Source organism: Pseudorasbora parva, chromosome 6 (assembly GCF_024679245.1).
Source record: "Pseudorasbora parva isolate DD20220531a chromosome 6, ASM2467924v1, whole genome shotgun sequence".
Lineage (NCBI taxonomy): Eukaryota > Metazoa > Chordata > Actinopteri > Cypriniformes > Gobionidae > Pseudorasbora > Pseudorasbora parva.
In genome coordinates, this window is record NC_090177.1 from 24797301 (window position 1) to 24814717 (window position 17417).

Below are 17417 nucleotides of genomic sequence, written 5' to 3' on the forward strand. Positions count from 1 at the left end.
ATAAACTTTCTTTAAATATTTAATTGAGTAAAGTTTAAATGTTACAACTAAAATGCACAGCTGTGACCGCAGCGTATATACCCCTGAAATAGTATCTCACCTATCTGCACGCCCTTTGGGCCAATGTGAAAGGGGACAGCCAGGCCCTCCAGAAAGTCCCGCACTTTTCTGAAGTTTGTGCGGCCGATGCTCCAGGACCCATCTACCAGTAGGACCAGATCTGCCTGAACGCCAGCGCTGCATTCAAACGGCTTTCGTGTGGAAACGGCTTAAGACACATTGGACAAATTTCAAACACTGCTGTTTTAATAAGGCAACACAAACGGAGCGTTAGAATGTTTTTAATGTCTCTAGTCTGTGCATGTTTGTGGTTATATTTTGCTGTGAGGGGTATTCATGAGTATTTTCTGCAAACATTTTGCAATCCTCTTTGCTCCTATATCAAGCACTTTGTGGAGAGATTTTGCAAGAGCACTTTTTGCAATACATATACAGTATGTGTTACTCCATTGTGCAATTCTATCTATGCATGTGTTTTTTACAGATGGGAGGAAAGAGGGAACTAATTTCAGTCCTGAGGGCACACGAGGGGCCTTGATAACAACCTACAGCGCCATTAAATCTAGTTGGTCTCTAATTCTGTTATTAGCCCTCACTACAGACACAGGAAACATCAACACAGCTCATTAAATCTGTTAAACACTGACCCTAATATGTTCCTGTGATTCATTGTGCATTTTACATTTGCATATTTATGAGGTCAGTAACATTGTACATTATCTTTTTAATAGCTGTTTGTCCATCTGATTTAACCCTCTGGTGCGCTTTAGTCATTTTTGACAGAAAAAAATGTCGGTTTTGTTTTCATTTTTTTGCTTCATCTGAATGGTTCAAAATTTGGTAAAGGTTTTGGCACTTGCCATGTGAAAAAAAAAAATCATGGACATGTTTCAAAAAGGTTAAATGGTCCTTGCGAGATCCCATCGCACCAGCCATCACAGTCCTGATAATAAATTGTCGTATTTGTACTCCTCATGGTAAAAAATGCTCACATTGGAAACGAATGGGAGACGAATTTCATCTAGTGAAAACTTTTGGTACTGCACATAATCAAAATTTTACTGAAAGCTCATTTTATGAGTAATGAAGCTGAAATCTGGAACATCTTGTTTAGATTTATGGCTTGTTAAATTTATTTTCTTGCTGTTTTAGAGTAATGTGTGTTTTTGAATATATATATATATATATATATATATATATATATATATATATATATATATATATATATATATATATATATATATATATTAGGGCCGGGACTTTAACGCGTTAATTAAGATTAATTAATTACGGGACTTTAAAGCAGGACTTGGCTACTTTTGCTCTCGGTGTCCCCCTACAGGAAATAATGTCCTCAACTACTGTCGTAAACTCTGTCATCCTACAACAGGGGATGCCATCGTCGCGCGTGCATTTGTTGACATGACAGCCCTGATAGCCCTGAACTAGTGATGCGCGGGTCGTCTCATAACCCCCGGACCCCGTATGTCTATTTAATGGTCGCGGGTGCGCGGCGGGTCGTAAAAATATATACAGTGGTGCGGGGCGGGCCAAATAACTTCATAAAAGCGGCCCCGCGGGTTGGTGCAGCACTAACAGTTACCCTGAACACTGCAGGAGGAGTTCACATGCAGGTGTTCTTCTGGCGGCGCGTGTGAAATGTCTTCATCCCAGGTAACGTTACAGTCAGTGGCATATGTTTCAGCATGTCATATGAATATAATTTCATGGGTTTTATTTTTTTCAAACGCCAAATAATCCCGATGCACACGTTTGCAAGCCAGCGTCATTATAGTATTCTATTGGTTACCGTTTTACAGAATCTATGATACTACAATTCAATGTTTGAGTGGTAGGTAATCACCGTAACAAGCAGGACAGCATCGGTCGGGCACGCCTCCTTCAGCTCACGCCAACGAGCAAACGCTGGTCACATGTTGATCCTCGTCCTGCCTTTAATCCCATCACTTTTTCGTTTCCTCTTATCGCTTTCCTCCAACAAAACCTTTTATTTCTTATGTGTTTGTGCTGCTTCGGACATGACTATATTATCCGACGAACAAAGTTGGGCTCGCACGTCCGAATTTAGGGAAGTGTGGGTGTTGGTGGAAGTGACGTATATGCCGTAAAGCAGTCGAATTTTGTAGTTCTTTTTGTTCTCGGGTTACTACCCGAAACCCGAAGTTTAAAAGTACGATTAAAAACAATACAGACCCCATCAAGCTATGGCAGACGTGTCATTCAACCTATTGTAAGTCGATGTATCATCACAAGAGTCTTGAAAATATATTATGAAGGTTGAAAAGTTACCTAGTGCTGCTTTAACATGTTAATTAAGATTAATTACGCAAAAAATAAATAACAATTTTAACCACACTTATTTTTGCATCGCGGAACGTTTTTCAATGAATGAGTTTCGACGGACCGATTATACTGGAACACCAACTAGCGTTCACGAGTCACGCAACACATAGGAGTCACAATGGTCACGACAACAACAAACCACAGTGAACATTTACGAAGAAGCTGATGAGACCGCTTTTCTTGGCCCCGTGGATGGGAAATTTTGTTTTAAAAAACGAAAGGATGGAAGCGTCGACAAGAGCATGGTTGTGTGCAAGCTATACAATGAGGAATTTGTGTATCACTGCAGCACATCGAGCCTCAAATATCACAAATATGCTTTTGCTTCACTTAATGGCAAACATTGCACTGGTCTGATGGACTGAAATAAATAAACATTTTGTTGATTAAGCTTATGTATTCAGTCATTATTCAATGGTATACTAAAAATCCATGTGTAAAATTACTTCTCACTGTTCTCAGGTCAAATATTTATATGCAATTAAAATGTGATTAATTTCGATTAATTAATTACAAAGCCTAATCTAATTAATTAGAATATATTTTTTAATCGAGTCCCGGCCCTAATATATATACATACATATACAATGTGAAAATATTATTTTCTGAATTTTTAATAATTTAATAATTTAATAAACATAACATTTTGTAATTATTTAGTTTTTTTGAGCATGGACCCTAAATTTCATTTTCAGGTTCATGCTCAAAAAGTGAAAAAATGTATTATAACTACAGCACAAATATAATTAAGTACCATAAAACTCCCTAAAAGTGGTATTAACCTGTGACAGGTTGAGTTGGGGTGTTTTTTCTCGGTTTGTTGGTGTTGGTGACCTCCTCTCTGACTGACTTCCCTCCATTATCTTCTTGATCGTTTTTATCCTCAGTCTTGGATCGATTCTTGTCTTTTTTTTTCTTTTCTTTAGGGCTTCTGTCAACTTCTGGCTCAAGCTCAGGTACAGCAGGAGGCTCTATAGTAGCACAAACACATTAAAAGATAAATAGCTAAATAAATATTTTTATATGTATTGCAGCTAAAAAAGTATAATAAAGCAATCTTGTCAGATTGATCCAAACACTTTAAATTTCAATTAATTTTTTTAAATAAAACAGGTCTTTTGCAACTGTGAATTTGAATTTCAATGACCTTAAAATGGGTGAATTTGACTCAAGGATGTGCATGACAATCAAAACATTTGGACATAATTATAGCAATAATGGTTAAATAGATGCAAGACTAAGTACAATCAAGTACTGTATACAAGAAATGCTAGCAGACCATTGCAGGTCAGTATTAGTATGATGATATGATGATTACTATTGCAGTTGGTGAATTATTGGGATTAATCCTTTAATCCTAAATGTATTTAATAGTAAAGCTTACACAAAATTGTTTAAATTGTTATACAACATCAACATCTTAAATTTTCTACAAAACTAAATTTGAATGTATGTTAAGTGGTTTCAGAAGAATGTTTGAGGATTGTTTAAGGGGTATCAAAATATATAGAGTACAGCTAGTGATGGTGTCTGAGTTCCCACACCCCGCCTTGTTTTAAATGCGCACTCAGCATAGGTGGACAGCATCCCCTCCTTGTCCTGTCCTGTCCCATTAAGGCAGCATTGATTATAGGCATTTGGGGGTGAATGGACTCTTATTAATAGGTTAGTTAAGGAGCTGGCGCCATTTCAACTATCTGTAGCCCCACCAGTAAAAAACATATAATGACAGAGAGGCCGTGGGACAGAATGCCGGCAAAGAGCTCCTTAGCTTTGTACATCTGGTTAGGCAGAAGTAAATTTGGTTGATCACTAAGAAATGTTCATCAAATCATTTTAGTAACACCATTTCACACATCTGGAGTTGAAGCGAAAACTGCAAAACCAGGCCTACACTGATATTTCACACTGAAAAAGTACTTAAAGGGTTAGTTCACCCGAAAATGAAAGTTATGTCAGTTTCAAATAACTTTTTTCTTTTAATATATTTTAAGATGTAATTTATTCCTGTTATGGCCAAGCTGAATTGTCAGCATCATTACTCCAGTCTTCTCTTCAGTGTTACATGATCCTTCAAAAATCATTCTAATATGCTGATTTGATTCTCAAGAAACATTTCTTATTATTATCGATGTTGTATGGTTGTGGTTGACAAATAAATATATAGAAATTGGCAGACAACGGGTCCACTGGCGGGTCCACTACCTGTAGTCGTTGGTTCTCGGTAGAGTACAGTTGGAAGGGCTGCTAGAGCCTCTGTCACGTCATCCACTTCTCCAGAGCCAGAGCCAATGGAGGGAGTTTTCTTCTTCTGCTCCCTGTTCCCGCTGCGGATCAACTCTTCCTCACGCAACCCATCGACTATGAGAACATGAGGAACAGGGAAAGAAAAGATGACTGGGTGGATGATATGAAAATAAACAGATAAAGCATGTGTACTCTATACGTGAGAAAGGAACAAATTATAAATTCGTAAATATATATATATATAGTTTAGTTACAATATAAATATATAGTTTTTTTGCTTATTTATTTAGTAAACCATTATTAGGTGAATCAGATTAAGAAGTACACTGTGTTTAAGCCCTATTTTGTTAACACCTTTATGATAGCAGATTCACGTGGAAAAACTGAGTGGATGCTTTGGCTTTTATGAGAGAACAATGGAATAATCCTCTTCAGAGAAGCAAGCATGACCCTCTAGTCAAACCACATGACTGGCCTGTCTCGACCTGCACGGCTCGACACAGTAACCTACTCTCCCAACCTCTCATACCAACATATGGGAGATGTTTGGCATAGTCTGCATCTTTTGACAATGACAACACCAAGCTATTTTGAAATAAAGTCTGCTCTCCCATCTCCATTCTTATTTTAACACATTCACAGCTAAGGGGAATTTCAAATGCAAAGCCAGGTTCTTTACTAAGGCATTTCATCATCTGATATCAGGTTTCTTTCATGGTGGTCGTTTCGGTGGAACATTACTGTGTTTTAAAGGGAATTCCAAAAGTGTTTTGTGCCTGTAAAGACACAAGAGTCAGTCCCAGTCTGTAATCTGGCAGGAATCCACCATTTGACACTGTCAATTATAGACAGTTCCCTCCTGAACACTGCCTGTGTTTGTGATGTGTTCAAAGGAATGGTTTCTGTACTTTGGGTAATGTGTTGAAAGCTTTTGAACGCTGGGAACTATGACATACAGATTGCTTCTCACACACAATAAGCTCTTATTTTGGAAAGATCCCCAACCTCCAACAACAATTTGAAGGAGAAACCTCTAATCCTGATATTAAGCTTTGAGGCATACTCTACCATTTTTGGTACAGATGTGAATGATCCCTCAAAATCATGTAGCTTGATGTGCAATTACTTTCCTAAGTAATGACACTTATTATTTTAATGGTTGAAAAATCCCATAGAGGTTACAGGAAGGAGTTGAAGGTTGGCTCTTTTGGCTTGGGCCAACTCACCCAGCAACACTCTAGCAGAAATTCTAAATACCTTAGCAACCATATAGAAACATAAGTCTGCTGTGGAGCACGTTTGGCAAAAGTGTGCATCGAGGTCGTATATCGACTGCAAAGGGGGGCGCTCTTGAGCACCCTTCTGAAATCTAAAATAACAAATGGGACACCCTACGGTCTCATTGACTTAACGAACATGCGCACGCAGCAGCCATTGTAACACAAGTGCATATGAAGTGTCATTTGGGGGCCTTACTGGTAAAACGTCTTTTCGCCACGAGTTTCTCCTGTGTCCCATTGAGCACCAGGACTTGGAGGAGGTACTCCTGTCTGGAGTCCAGGCCTGCTACCGTGGCCCGGCCGCGTGTGGTCGTCAGCATCAGCTCTGGCTGCTGAACCTCTGGGAAAGAAAAAGAAATAGTAGATTTAGATTTACAGCGTGTACAGTGTGTAAAGTTTATACCAGTACGAGAATCACCAAAACACCTGCAAAAGTAAAGGTTTTAATCAGATTTTGTGAACAAACACTATTGAATGGATAAGTAGATAATCCCACCCCCAAACTCACGGCATTGGTTGAGCTGAGGAATTAAAGATCCCTTGAATTGTTGATATACAAGAGTTTCTTACCGTCTGCATTTCATTCAGATTTTAACAGTTGAAACAGAATCTGTTGGTCAAGATTATTTTGTGAATTTATAATGTAATGCAGCTGATATTATATGTATATTATATGGATATTATATTAAATGCAGTTTCATTTTGGAAAATAGTCACCCATTTTATTTAAATAAATTACATAAAAATATATAAAAAATGTAATTGAGGTGCAATGTGGTTATAGATAATTTGATGTGCACAAAATTAAAAAAATTCTAGTATAGATGTTAAAAGTACATCATCTAGAAAGTGTCATTTCAGAAAAGTAACCATTATAAAAACAATGTTATTCCTTATGAGGTGTAAATTACTGTAATTTCTTGCGTAATTTGGAATGTAAAGGCTACTTTTCTGAAATGAGGCAGCCTCAATGACGTGTGTTGCTGAGAAACGCGACCTCCGGAGGGCGCAGACTTTGAAATGAGGCACAGCATGGGGTTTTTCAAGGTACCAGAGAGGGGGGAAAAAAGAATTATGAAAAGTTATATAGAAAATAGGAATTGAGGCATTTTATTGAGGCTTGTTACACAGAAGTATCATTTAAATACAATCCAAAGATGGCAGAGTGTAAGAGTTTATTACAAGACATGAGTGCCTATTTCTGTCTCTGCCTGGAACACTGTGGGGCGTGTGTGCTGTTTGTTTTCCTGTGTGAACTTTCTCGAGACTGCAACAGACCTGTCTGGACTCACCTGAGCAAAAGGGTGGAACAGTAGATAAGAGAGACAAAGATAAAGACAGACAGCGAGAGAGGGGGGAGAAGAGAAGGGGTTTCACAGAAAGACAGACACATACACAGTAATAAAAAACAAGATGAAGATGTCAGGCAGAGGTGATATGTGCAAAGGTTATGACTATCCTCATTCCATCAGCTCTCAAAATTCCAGCTTTCCCATTCCTCACCTGTTCTGAATGCTTACTCAATGGGATAAGAATGTACTGAAAATAATTTGTCTGTGCACATCATTATTACGTTTTCAAATATATGTTCCCTCATGATCTTTAATCTAACTACAATACAATAAATTCCCGAAAAAAAGCTGTTTTACTCATTTATATCGAACAATAAGGAAGACTATACCTCAACTTCTGTTTCATGCTGAGTTTAAAATGAATTGATTTCTATTGATTTGATTTATTTACTGATAAATACAGACTTTTGTTTCAGAAGTGTGAAAATGCTGCTGGTAAATTAAATCAATTTGAGTGCTTCAATGGAATCCAGTTCCTGCTATGTGTAGCGGACAAAATTTGGGTGTTTCCTCAGAGCAGCGGAGGATTTAATGTGCCCTGGAGCCAGCAGGTATGGCTGCTACACGCTTTGCTGTTGTTCATGACAATCAGTGTGCACCTTTTTGTGTTATTATGCACATTATGAATGCACATTGCATACACCACCGCTCAAAAGAGAGGGAGAGGAGAGAGTGAGAGACAGAAAGAGAGAGCAAGAGAAAGAGAAAGAGAGAGAAATCTACATTAAAGAAAACTATATTGCTACCAAAATATATATTTCAAATAAATGTTTTTTTAAAAACTATTTATACATCAAAGAATCCTGAAAAAATTATATATATATATATATATATATATATATATATATATATATATATATATATATATATATATATATATATATATATATATATATATATATATATATATATATATATATATATCAGGAAATATATATATCCACAAAAATATTAAAGGTGCACTTTGCAACTCTCCGTCCACTAGAGGGCGCCTATTCAAAACAAATGCGTAGTTTGATGACGCAAAGTTTGAGCGCAGCATCTTGGGACACGTGGTCTTCACCTCACAGCCGGTGAAAAATAGGACTCGGCAGAAATCACGTTCATGCATGCGGTTATTAACGTTACTGTAGTGTGAAGCAGAGCAGGACCAAGTGGTGTGGAGCTGAGCACAGCTGCTGGAGCGATTGTTAAACCGGGACTTGACGGGACGGGACACAGTCGCCAGGCGCCTGCACTGATCCGCTCTTCCGGTTATGATTATGAGGTAATGCAGCTCTGTTTATCATATTAGATACATTTAAGTGTGTTGAAAATGATGTTATGACGTTACTCCATGCGTTCACTTGTTCCCACTGCTAAGAATAAAGCACTCCTGCCAAATAAAACCCAAAACTGAAGGTAGCGCAGATATGACGCGCGACTTTGACAGGCGACTTCCTCAGACGCTATGCTGAAACTATGCTGGTCCTTAGTTAAAATAGCAATTTTCTCACAATTTACAAATAGTTGAAAACATCTGGGATATTGTAGGTACTCAACTGAACAAAATATATAACACCGGCATAGTGGTTTTTGGATATTTTACTGCAAAAATACTACATAGTGCACCTTTAAGCAGCACTACTGTTTTCAACATTGATAATAAGAATTCATTTGACACTAAAGACTGAAATAATGGCAGCTGAAAATTCAGCCTTGCACTTTACAGCTAATTAATTACATTTTAAAATATTCAAATAGAAAACAGTTTTTTTATTAACTGTATTGTATTAATCGAATAAATGCAGCCTTGGTGAGCATAGTGTACCTCTTTCAAAAACATTAAACATCTTACTGACCCGACAGTGAGATCAATGCCGCCTTCATGTGCTATCAGAAATTTGATAATTCCCACTTCTGAAGTCGTGATTACGAGCACATCCCATTAAAATTTTGAAATGGGAGGGCGTTCATGTGCAATTTTTACTTAGGAAACTCTTTTTTAACGATATTTCCGAGAGCACATGAATGCAGCAAAAGTAACAACAAGGGAAATTAACATGGTAAGAAGTAAGAAGTAATAATGTCTTAATTATTTACCAATAAAGTGGTCTCACCTGTGATGGGCCGCACACGGACCTTGTAACCCTGCACTGGCCCTTCTGCCTCCTTCCATTTCATCTGCAGCCGATCTTCAGACAGAACGGTCAGCTTCAGCCGGCCTGGAAATGCATTCAAAGACTTTACAAAACAAGCTTTGTGGAAATGCAACTTCACTTTCACAACACATTATTAGCAAAGAAAACCGAAGTATTAACCTGACTGACATTTGATAAGTTTGTGTCCTCTGTAGTATAAGTCAGATGAGGGACAAAAACAAGGTAACTCCTAGGGAAAATCATGGGAAAAGAGGCCTGTATGTGAGATTACGGTATGTACATCTTGAAAGATCAAAGTCTTCCTCTAAAAGCTTCTCAATGGCTTTTTCCCCCCTCGGCTTCCCCTCTCTGAGAATTTCTAATATTTGAACTGGAAGTTTTTTTTATTCATTCCTCCTTTTCCTTCATCACTGTTCTCTTGCTCAACTCTGCCCTTGTCTTCAGCTTATCTGCATAATTTCCACATGCCAGCTTGTCACAATCCCCTCTTTCATGTTTCCTGCTCCGTCTTCCCCTCTCCCCAGCTGTCCGCGATCGCTCAAAGCAGGCCCTGTAATGCCCTGCAGGGTAACAAGGGGTTGAGGACCACAGGAAATCTGCTTTTCGGTGGGGTTGAAGGTCAGCCTGAAGGGGATGCATGCACGCATGTAACGTCATAGCCCAGATGAGTTTTACAATGTGAATATGACCCCAAAAAACATGAAGATCTTTGTTCCCTCTTACTGTAGTCTTAAAGCCCCAGATTATGTTATGAGGGGAATAAAATCAGTGAAATAAGGGGATCTTTCATGCACTGTGCACATTTTTTTTTAATCATGTATTAAAAATATATGAATAATATTTAAGATAACATCTAAATTAACAGGTTTAATTCAAATAAAAATATGTTATTTATTTATTATTATTATATATATTATTATTATTGCTGTTGTTATTATTATAAAATGAGAGGAATGTTGAAATATTGGTTTCATGCACTTAATTAAAATAAATGAATAAATATGGTTAATCCAGTAACATCTAAATTACCAGGTTTAATTCAACCTAAAATATTTTGTTTATTGTTGTTATTATTAATAATATTATATAAGGGGAATTGTGAAATACTGGGTTTCATGCATTATTAAAAAATGTATCGTTTTTTATAACGAATAAAAATGTGCTTCATATGATTAACATTTTTTATTAAATGTCTCCTGTTAATTTAGTTTTTTTTTTAATCATTGTTGCTGTTATTTTTATTACAAAAGCAGGGAAATGGTGAAATGCTGGCTTGTATAAACTGTATAAAAAGGATGCTTCATAAAGGTAAATTAACAGGGTTACTTTAAATAAAAATTAATTCATTCAATTCAGATGAATTGTGAAACGCTAGGCATTATGCATCATAAATAAATATGAGTATAAAAAAATGCTTTATGTGGTAACATCTAAATTAACAGGCTTAATTTGAGCACTGTAAAAAACACAACTTGAAAAAAGTTGAAATGACTGATTTTGTTGTGTTGGTTTAGCAAAAAAACACACTGTAAAAATCTTGTACAACAACAAAAATCTTAGTACTATTTTCCCCAAGCTTTTTCTTGTCGACTCAACTTTTGTAAATAACAGTTACAAACTGAAAATAAGTTGTCTGTGACAAAAAAAAATGTTTAGTTGAGTCAACTTGACATTATTCGTTTTCTGGAGAGATAACAAATCTTTTGTAGTTGAGCCAATTCAACATTTTGCATTTTGGAAACAGAAGTTCTTATTTAGAATGAACAGGTTCATATGTAGATTTTTTTTATTGAAAATGTTTGGTCACCATTTTGGTGATGAGCGTTTCCTTTAGTTGCGCAGTTTGAGTCTTAGCGGATTGTGTGAGTTTGTAACACTGTTTAACCAAACACATCATTTGTTGCAAAGAATGCTGTTACCAATGATCAGGTGATCTAGATAACAGCATTAAAGGGGAGCAGTTTACTACTTTATTAATGATCAAAGTGATTTTTTATAAATGGTATATTATATTTACCAACAAAAGTTTGATGCTGCAGATCAATCATTCTGAATTTTGATTTTTAAATACATTGTGGGAACTTTTTTTAAACACACAGACATCTAGAATCAGCATATGAATCTCAACAATGGTGACGTTTCATGCTGCAATGCATGCTGGGAGCCATCATTTTAATACTACGTTAGCTCCCAGCATGCATTGCGGCATGAAGCATGTCACCATTGTTGAGATTCACATGCTGATTCTTGATGTCTGTGTGCGGCAAAACATTTCTCCCCCAAATTCAGAAGATCTGCTGCAACAAAGTTTTGCTGGTAAAATAAGTTGTCTGTAACATACATCTTTTTTGTTGTTGTTGTTGTGTTGACATTATTTGTTTTCCGGAAATATGCAACTATTCTGTAACAAATCTTTTGAAGTTGAGCCAATTCAAGAAATTTTGTGACAATTTGTGATGTGTCACAGACAATTATTTTAGTTTGTATAACTGTCATTTACAAAAGTTGAGTCAACAAAAAAAGCTAGTGGAAATTGGTACTAAGATTTTTTTCTTTTGTACAACCTTATTTTTTTTTACAGTGAGTACAAAAATATTATTTTTATTCGATTGTTGTTGTTATTAAATATGGAAATCACCTACATTAGATTAAATAACTAAAATTCATTTTTAAGGGTCAGATCTGGTAGAAATAGCTCCTTAAGGTAACAACATTTTTACACCATGCAGCAACAAATAAATATGTATGCTCTGCAATAACTGGCAGTAGATCAGAAGAAAAAGGAAGCTTTCTAGCCGACACAGCAGCACCACCAACCCAGAAGTCAACAAATGTGTGGCCAACTGCTCAGACAAAAACAGTGTGGAAAACACAAGCACGGCATGTATCCTCTAGGGAAGACAGAGATAACAAGAGGCCCAGAGAGGACACATAAATTATTCCAAGCATTTTAAGGCAAATTTCTTTCCCAAATGTAGCAATGTCCTCCAAGGGCTATGTGCAGTGCAGTTGTCTAAGGATTCAGCAATGTTGCACAAGGGCCTCAGGCAGTAAGTTCTAACGACTATTCTTTTCTGGTGTGCTGCTAACCAGAAATTTCCTTCCCTTGGGCAAAGTTACAATTTAGACAGAGTTGAATCCGTATCATTCGATTTTGGCTAAAAGTGTCTTTAGTGTCTAAATGTCTTTTTCGACTGTTACAGGTTTTTCATTGTTTTGTGGGGTTACAACATACTTTTCTAGCATGTGGGTTGTAAATTTGGCCCCATTAGATAGACTTTTAGGAATGCAGATGACATTTCACAAACAAAACAAAAGCTGTGTGTTTTCTGACCGTATTTCAAAAGCTATACAGACTAAAACATTTAGTCTTTTCTACAAATAGTTTATATCTTTAAGCCAAATATAGCATTAGCGCTATATAACAGTAATATAATACCACGATTATACCATTCAGAATAAATAAAATAATAATAAATATGATATAATATCTGAATTAACGACTTAAAATATAATTTCTGTGCCGAACTAGGAAATTCGGGCTTTAATAACTCGGGCTAGGAATATTTTAACATTATAAAATTATACATGTTACCTTTAAATGAATGAAAAAGCAAATCTAGTCCTGTCCCACAAAAAGAGCTATATGTGGATTGCTATTTTGAGGGCATGAATGCTACTTGACCCTTTATTTAATTTTGAAGTGCACAGGCCTTGCATTTTGGTTAGAAAAGAGGACATCTAATTATGGAAGCAGGCACCAGCAATTATCCATGGCTCTTAAATTCTGAAAATTTTCAAGGATGCAGAGACGTGTGTAAAAATACAAGAACAAACATTCAGGATCTGCAGAATTTAGGGACTTGCAAAAAATTGCTATATTGGATTTAGTTTATCGTTATCTCCTGGTATTTAATTGTGCATGACATAGTTATAGATATAGTTAGACAAAATAGTATATTGAGCCATGCACCAGCAGTACATCAGCCGCTCAAATGTGTACATCAGCCATTTTAAGGTTATCAGTCACAACATGAAAAATTACTCCAAACAACAGCCAAAATTGCAATATTGGTTAGGTAATAACCTTGGGTATGAACTTCAAAAACAAGCATAAGGAGCATCGTCACCAGGATGAGTGTCATTCGCTCTGGGAGGACGACAGGAGAGATGTGGGCCATCATGATTGCACTGTATCAATTAAAGACCTGTGGGAAAATAGTCACTGTGAGTAAGGCGAACAAATGAGTGTAACGTTCATTCACTCCAAATAAACATTAAACTGCTGTTCTCTGATGAAGCCACATACAGAGTATCTCAAACCATTAAATGTAAAAAAAATTAAATATACCCTTCTAAACAATAAGGGGGACTGTGGAGTAAGAAAGGGAGACAGAAAGAGATGGGAGCACTTACAGAAAGCGCTGCTCCAGAAGTGGTCATTACAGGCTCATTGAAGTCAATTACAAGACGAGGGAGGGAAAGCTGAACACCTGTAATATATTTATAAAAAGACATGTCTGCAAATCTTAATGTAGGCTTTTCAGCAAGTGAACTGACTATATATTGTCAAATACCACAATAAATGGGGGAACAGCAAATCTCAGTAGTGCTGGTTTGTTTCACACAATAATTATGTTTGAGAAGTGCAATTATTTGGCTCCTATTTTAATTGGACCCCCTCCCTTCCCTTGCTTTGGGCCATAACAAGATGGCATTTACATGCATTGGCTTGTTGTATTGATTAGAATAGAAATAGATATGTGAAACTTTAAAGTTCAGATTCTGTTGTGATAGGCTACCACACCTAAAGTGAACTGTCGAAAGACATTACCGCTAGACAAGTGCATTATGAAACCTAGAACTGAAGCAGCCCGCATAAACTGCGCATATATCTGACTAGGTGGTGAGACTTTACTGTCTTACAAACATTACATAACTAGCCTATGACTTAGGCTACTGCTCAAACTTGAACCACTAGAAGCAAAATACAACCAGTCAAAGCAAATTGAACGGTTGTAAAAAAAAAAAAAAATAATCATTTTAAAACAGCAAACCGCAACAAAGCATTGAGGAAAAACATACGCAGAATTTATTTCTGACTCTAAAAAGGGTATATTGGATATAATGTAGTTTACCTGAAGCTGAAGCGTGTACCTGGCGCATTCCACACAGGTAAGGGATGTTAACACATTGAGTCCCGGTCACTCACTTCCCATTCCCTCCCGTTTATGTCTCTACTTTGGCTGGGTTAGGTGTGAAATCTGATTTGGGTGCAGTGCCCTCCTCCAGTAATATAGAGGCGGGGAATATAAATACTCAGGGTGGTATCGGCAAAGCTCGAGAGAGAGAGAGAGAGAGAGAGAGAGAGAGAGAGAGAGAGAGAGAGAGAGAGAGAGAGAGAGAGAGAGAGAGAGAGAGAGAGAGAGAGAGAGAGAGAGAGAGAGAGAGAGAGAGAATGTTGCCTTCACGTGCTCACGAAATTATTGTAAATACGAGTTCCCTGGGTAACAAAATTCGATTTGAATGCGATGAGTAATCACGATTTCAGAAGTGGGGTTATCATATTTCCGATTGCACGTGAAGGCAGCATAAGGCTGTGTCAAAACTTTTTGCTGACTATAAGTTTTACAGAAGAATAAAGAAGTTTTGAAATATATATATATATATATAGCTATATTAAAATAAACAAACAGGCTTTGTGAAATCGTCCGCGTAGTTAGCTAATTGCTTTAGCCTAAGCCTACTTTAATTAGCACTGATTCTTGGACAAAACATGTCCTAAACACAAAAGCCCTGTTAAAAAGTAAAAGTACCAACTAAATAAAAATACTTAAACGTCAGGTTTTGACAAGTGCTCTCAAAAAGTCTTGTGTCAAAAAAAGTTAAAAAAATAAAATAAAATAAAAAACAACATAAAAAGTCAATGGGGCATTCTTGTATATTTGTATATCGTACATTTGTCAACACCGTCAGTATTTTTTACTGTCTGTATTGATTCATTTGGCAACTTAAAGCCAAAGGAAGTGTATAAAGGGATAGTTCACTTTAAAATGAAAATTCTGTCATCTTTACTCACCCTTAAGTTGTTTCAAACCTGTATAAATTTCTTTCTCTAGCTCAACATGGGAAGAAGATATTTTGAAGAATGTCAGTAACCAAATAGTTAACTGGATCCATTGACTTCCATAGTATTTTTTTTTCTACTATGGAAGTCAATGGCTCCAGTTAACTATTTGGTTAATGGCATTCTTCAAAAAAATCTTCCTTTGTGTTCAGCTGAAGAAAGAAATTCATACAGGTTTGAAACGACTTTAGGGTGAGTAATGGATGACAGAATTTTCATTTTAAAGTGAACTATCCCTTTAAAATGTGCCCATTTTATGAGCCCACCAAACCTGAGCTCCTGGGTTAAAAACCATTGTTAATGAAAAATGTAAAATAAAAAGGAAAAATAATTGAAAATGTTCAGACAAGTTATTATTTTTTTAGTTTTTTTGAAGCATATTGTATAGTATGGCTGCAGTTTTTGCTTCTTTCGTCTAATTTTTTGTTACAATCTACCCTTGTGAGGTAGGCCACACATCTACTCATAAGGGCTGTGCTATTCTTACATTGAATGGGTGGCTTTTGTAGTTAACAAATGTGGGTATGTTATACAAAAGTTTGAGCACTCCAGCTCAAAAAACGATTTAAAAGCTAGCTGCAGCTGCTGAAGCAATACGGTACACCCATACCTGGTCTCCCTCTACTGCAATACTGCATGTATAATAAAAGTCTCAGGGTAAACACTTTATTTGTCTGTAGACCACATTTTTTTTGGTGGTAACAATCACAGGAGGGGACTAAAAATTAGTCTTTGACCAAATTAGACTTCAAGCTTTGAACACGTAGATAATCCTTTAAAAAAAGAAGTAAGGTCAGTAAGTAAATTGCATTACGTGATTAAAAATAAATCAATTGTACTTGGGCTGCACATGTGCACGAGACGTAATGGCAAACAGAAGTATACATTCCGCTTAAGCAAATTAATTCCCATCTAATGGACATGAAACATCATCTGTGCTCTCTCTTGATCTTCAGACTACTTGGAACCTAAAATGCTCTCTCTGAATCCACTAAACAAACTCAATGAACTCAATCAGCTTCATGAATTTAAAGACTTCCCTCTACCTGCGTGAAAACTCCAAACAAATCTAATTAGGCTAATCAGCTTATAGCTGAATTCTGCCTTCCACTCTAAGATTTGATAACATTTGCTGAACGATGAAGTAAATGCATGCTATTCATAAAAGATGCCTTGTAGAAAGTTACAAGAAAAAAAGGAAACCATGTTTGAATAAATCAAGTTCATTTTTATTAAAAAAACTAGAGAAAAAACACACATACACACTTGGTGTCATAATTACTGAAATCATCATTGCGGGCAAATAAAATATAATTGATATTTAGTAAAATAAATCCTTTATTGCCATGTAAACAAATGTGTAAGGCCACTTGGAGATTGGTCCTGTGTGTGACTAACGCCACAAGCAGTTTCAAAAGGTATTATTCAACTATACATTTCCTCCAAAATCATTTTTTCTCACCCTAGTGTCTTCCAAAACCCGTGGGACTTTTTCTTCAAAGACAAAATGTATTATTTATTGCAGAATTTCTATCACAAGGCTTCAGGGTCCTTGGAATATTGCACACAATTTATATGAATTCATAATTTTAGAGCTTAACAGTCCTTGGTCCCCATCTACTTTCATTCTGTGGAAGACACTCTTCAAAACATCTCTTTTTGTGTTCCAAAGGAGAAAACTCATACAGGTTAGAAATGACAAGAGGGTAGGTAAATGATGACAGAAGGGACCGTTTGGGTGAACCATCCCTTTACTCACCCAGTGACTTTTAGGGTCCAGTCTTGTCAAGAGCATAGTATCCTCTCAGCACCATGGAGAGACGGACCAAGTACATTACATTACCCA

At 36.5% G+C, this 17417-nt stretch overlaps 1 protein-coding gene across 2 annotated transcripts in view; it reads right to left on the bottom strand.

The window, feature by feature from the left end:
* Positions 1–14838, bottom strand: part of LOC137078741 (collagen alpha-1(XX) chain) — a 30397-nt gene extending 15559 nt beyond the window's left edge. Inside the window, exons 1-8 of one of the 2 annotated variants that reach the window (XM_067446385.1) lie at positions 14583–14838; positions 13861–13937; positions 13575–13652; positions 9403–9507; positions 6148–6291; positions 4630–4785; positions 3207–3395; positions 101–268 (exon numbers count right to left, since the gene is read on the bottom strand). In XM_067446385.1, coding sequence (XP_067302486.1) covers positions 101–268; positions 3207–3395; positions 4630–4785; positions 6148–6291; positions 9403–9466 — 721 coding nt within the window. In that variant the 5' untranslated portion in view covers positions 9467–9507; positions 13575–13652; positions 13861–13937; positions 14583–14838. Of the gene's footprint in view, positions 1–100; positions 269–3206; positions 3396–4629; positions 4786–6147; positions 6292–9402; positions 9508–13531; positions 13653–13860; positions 13938–14582 lie in introns of both variants that reach the window. The other variant, XM_067446384.1, reaches the window with a different exon arrangement.
* Between the last annotated feature and the right edge of the window lie 2579 nt (positions 14839–17417).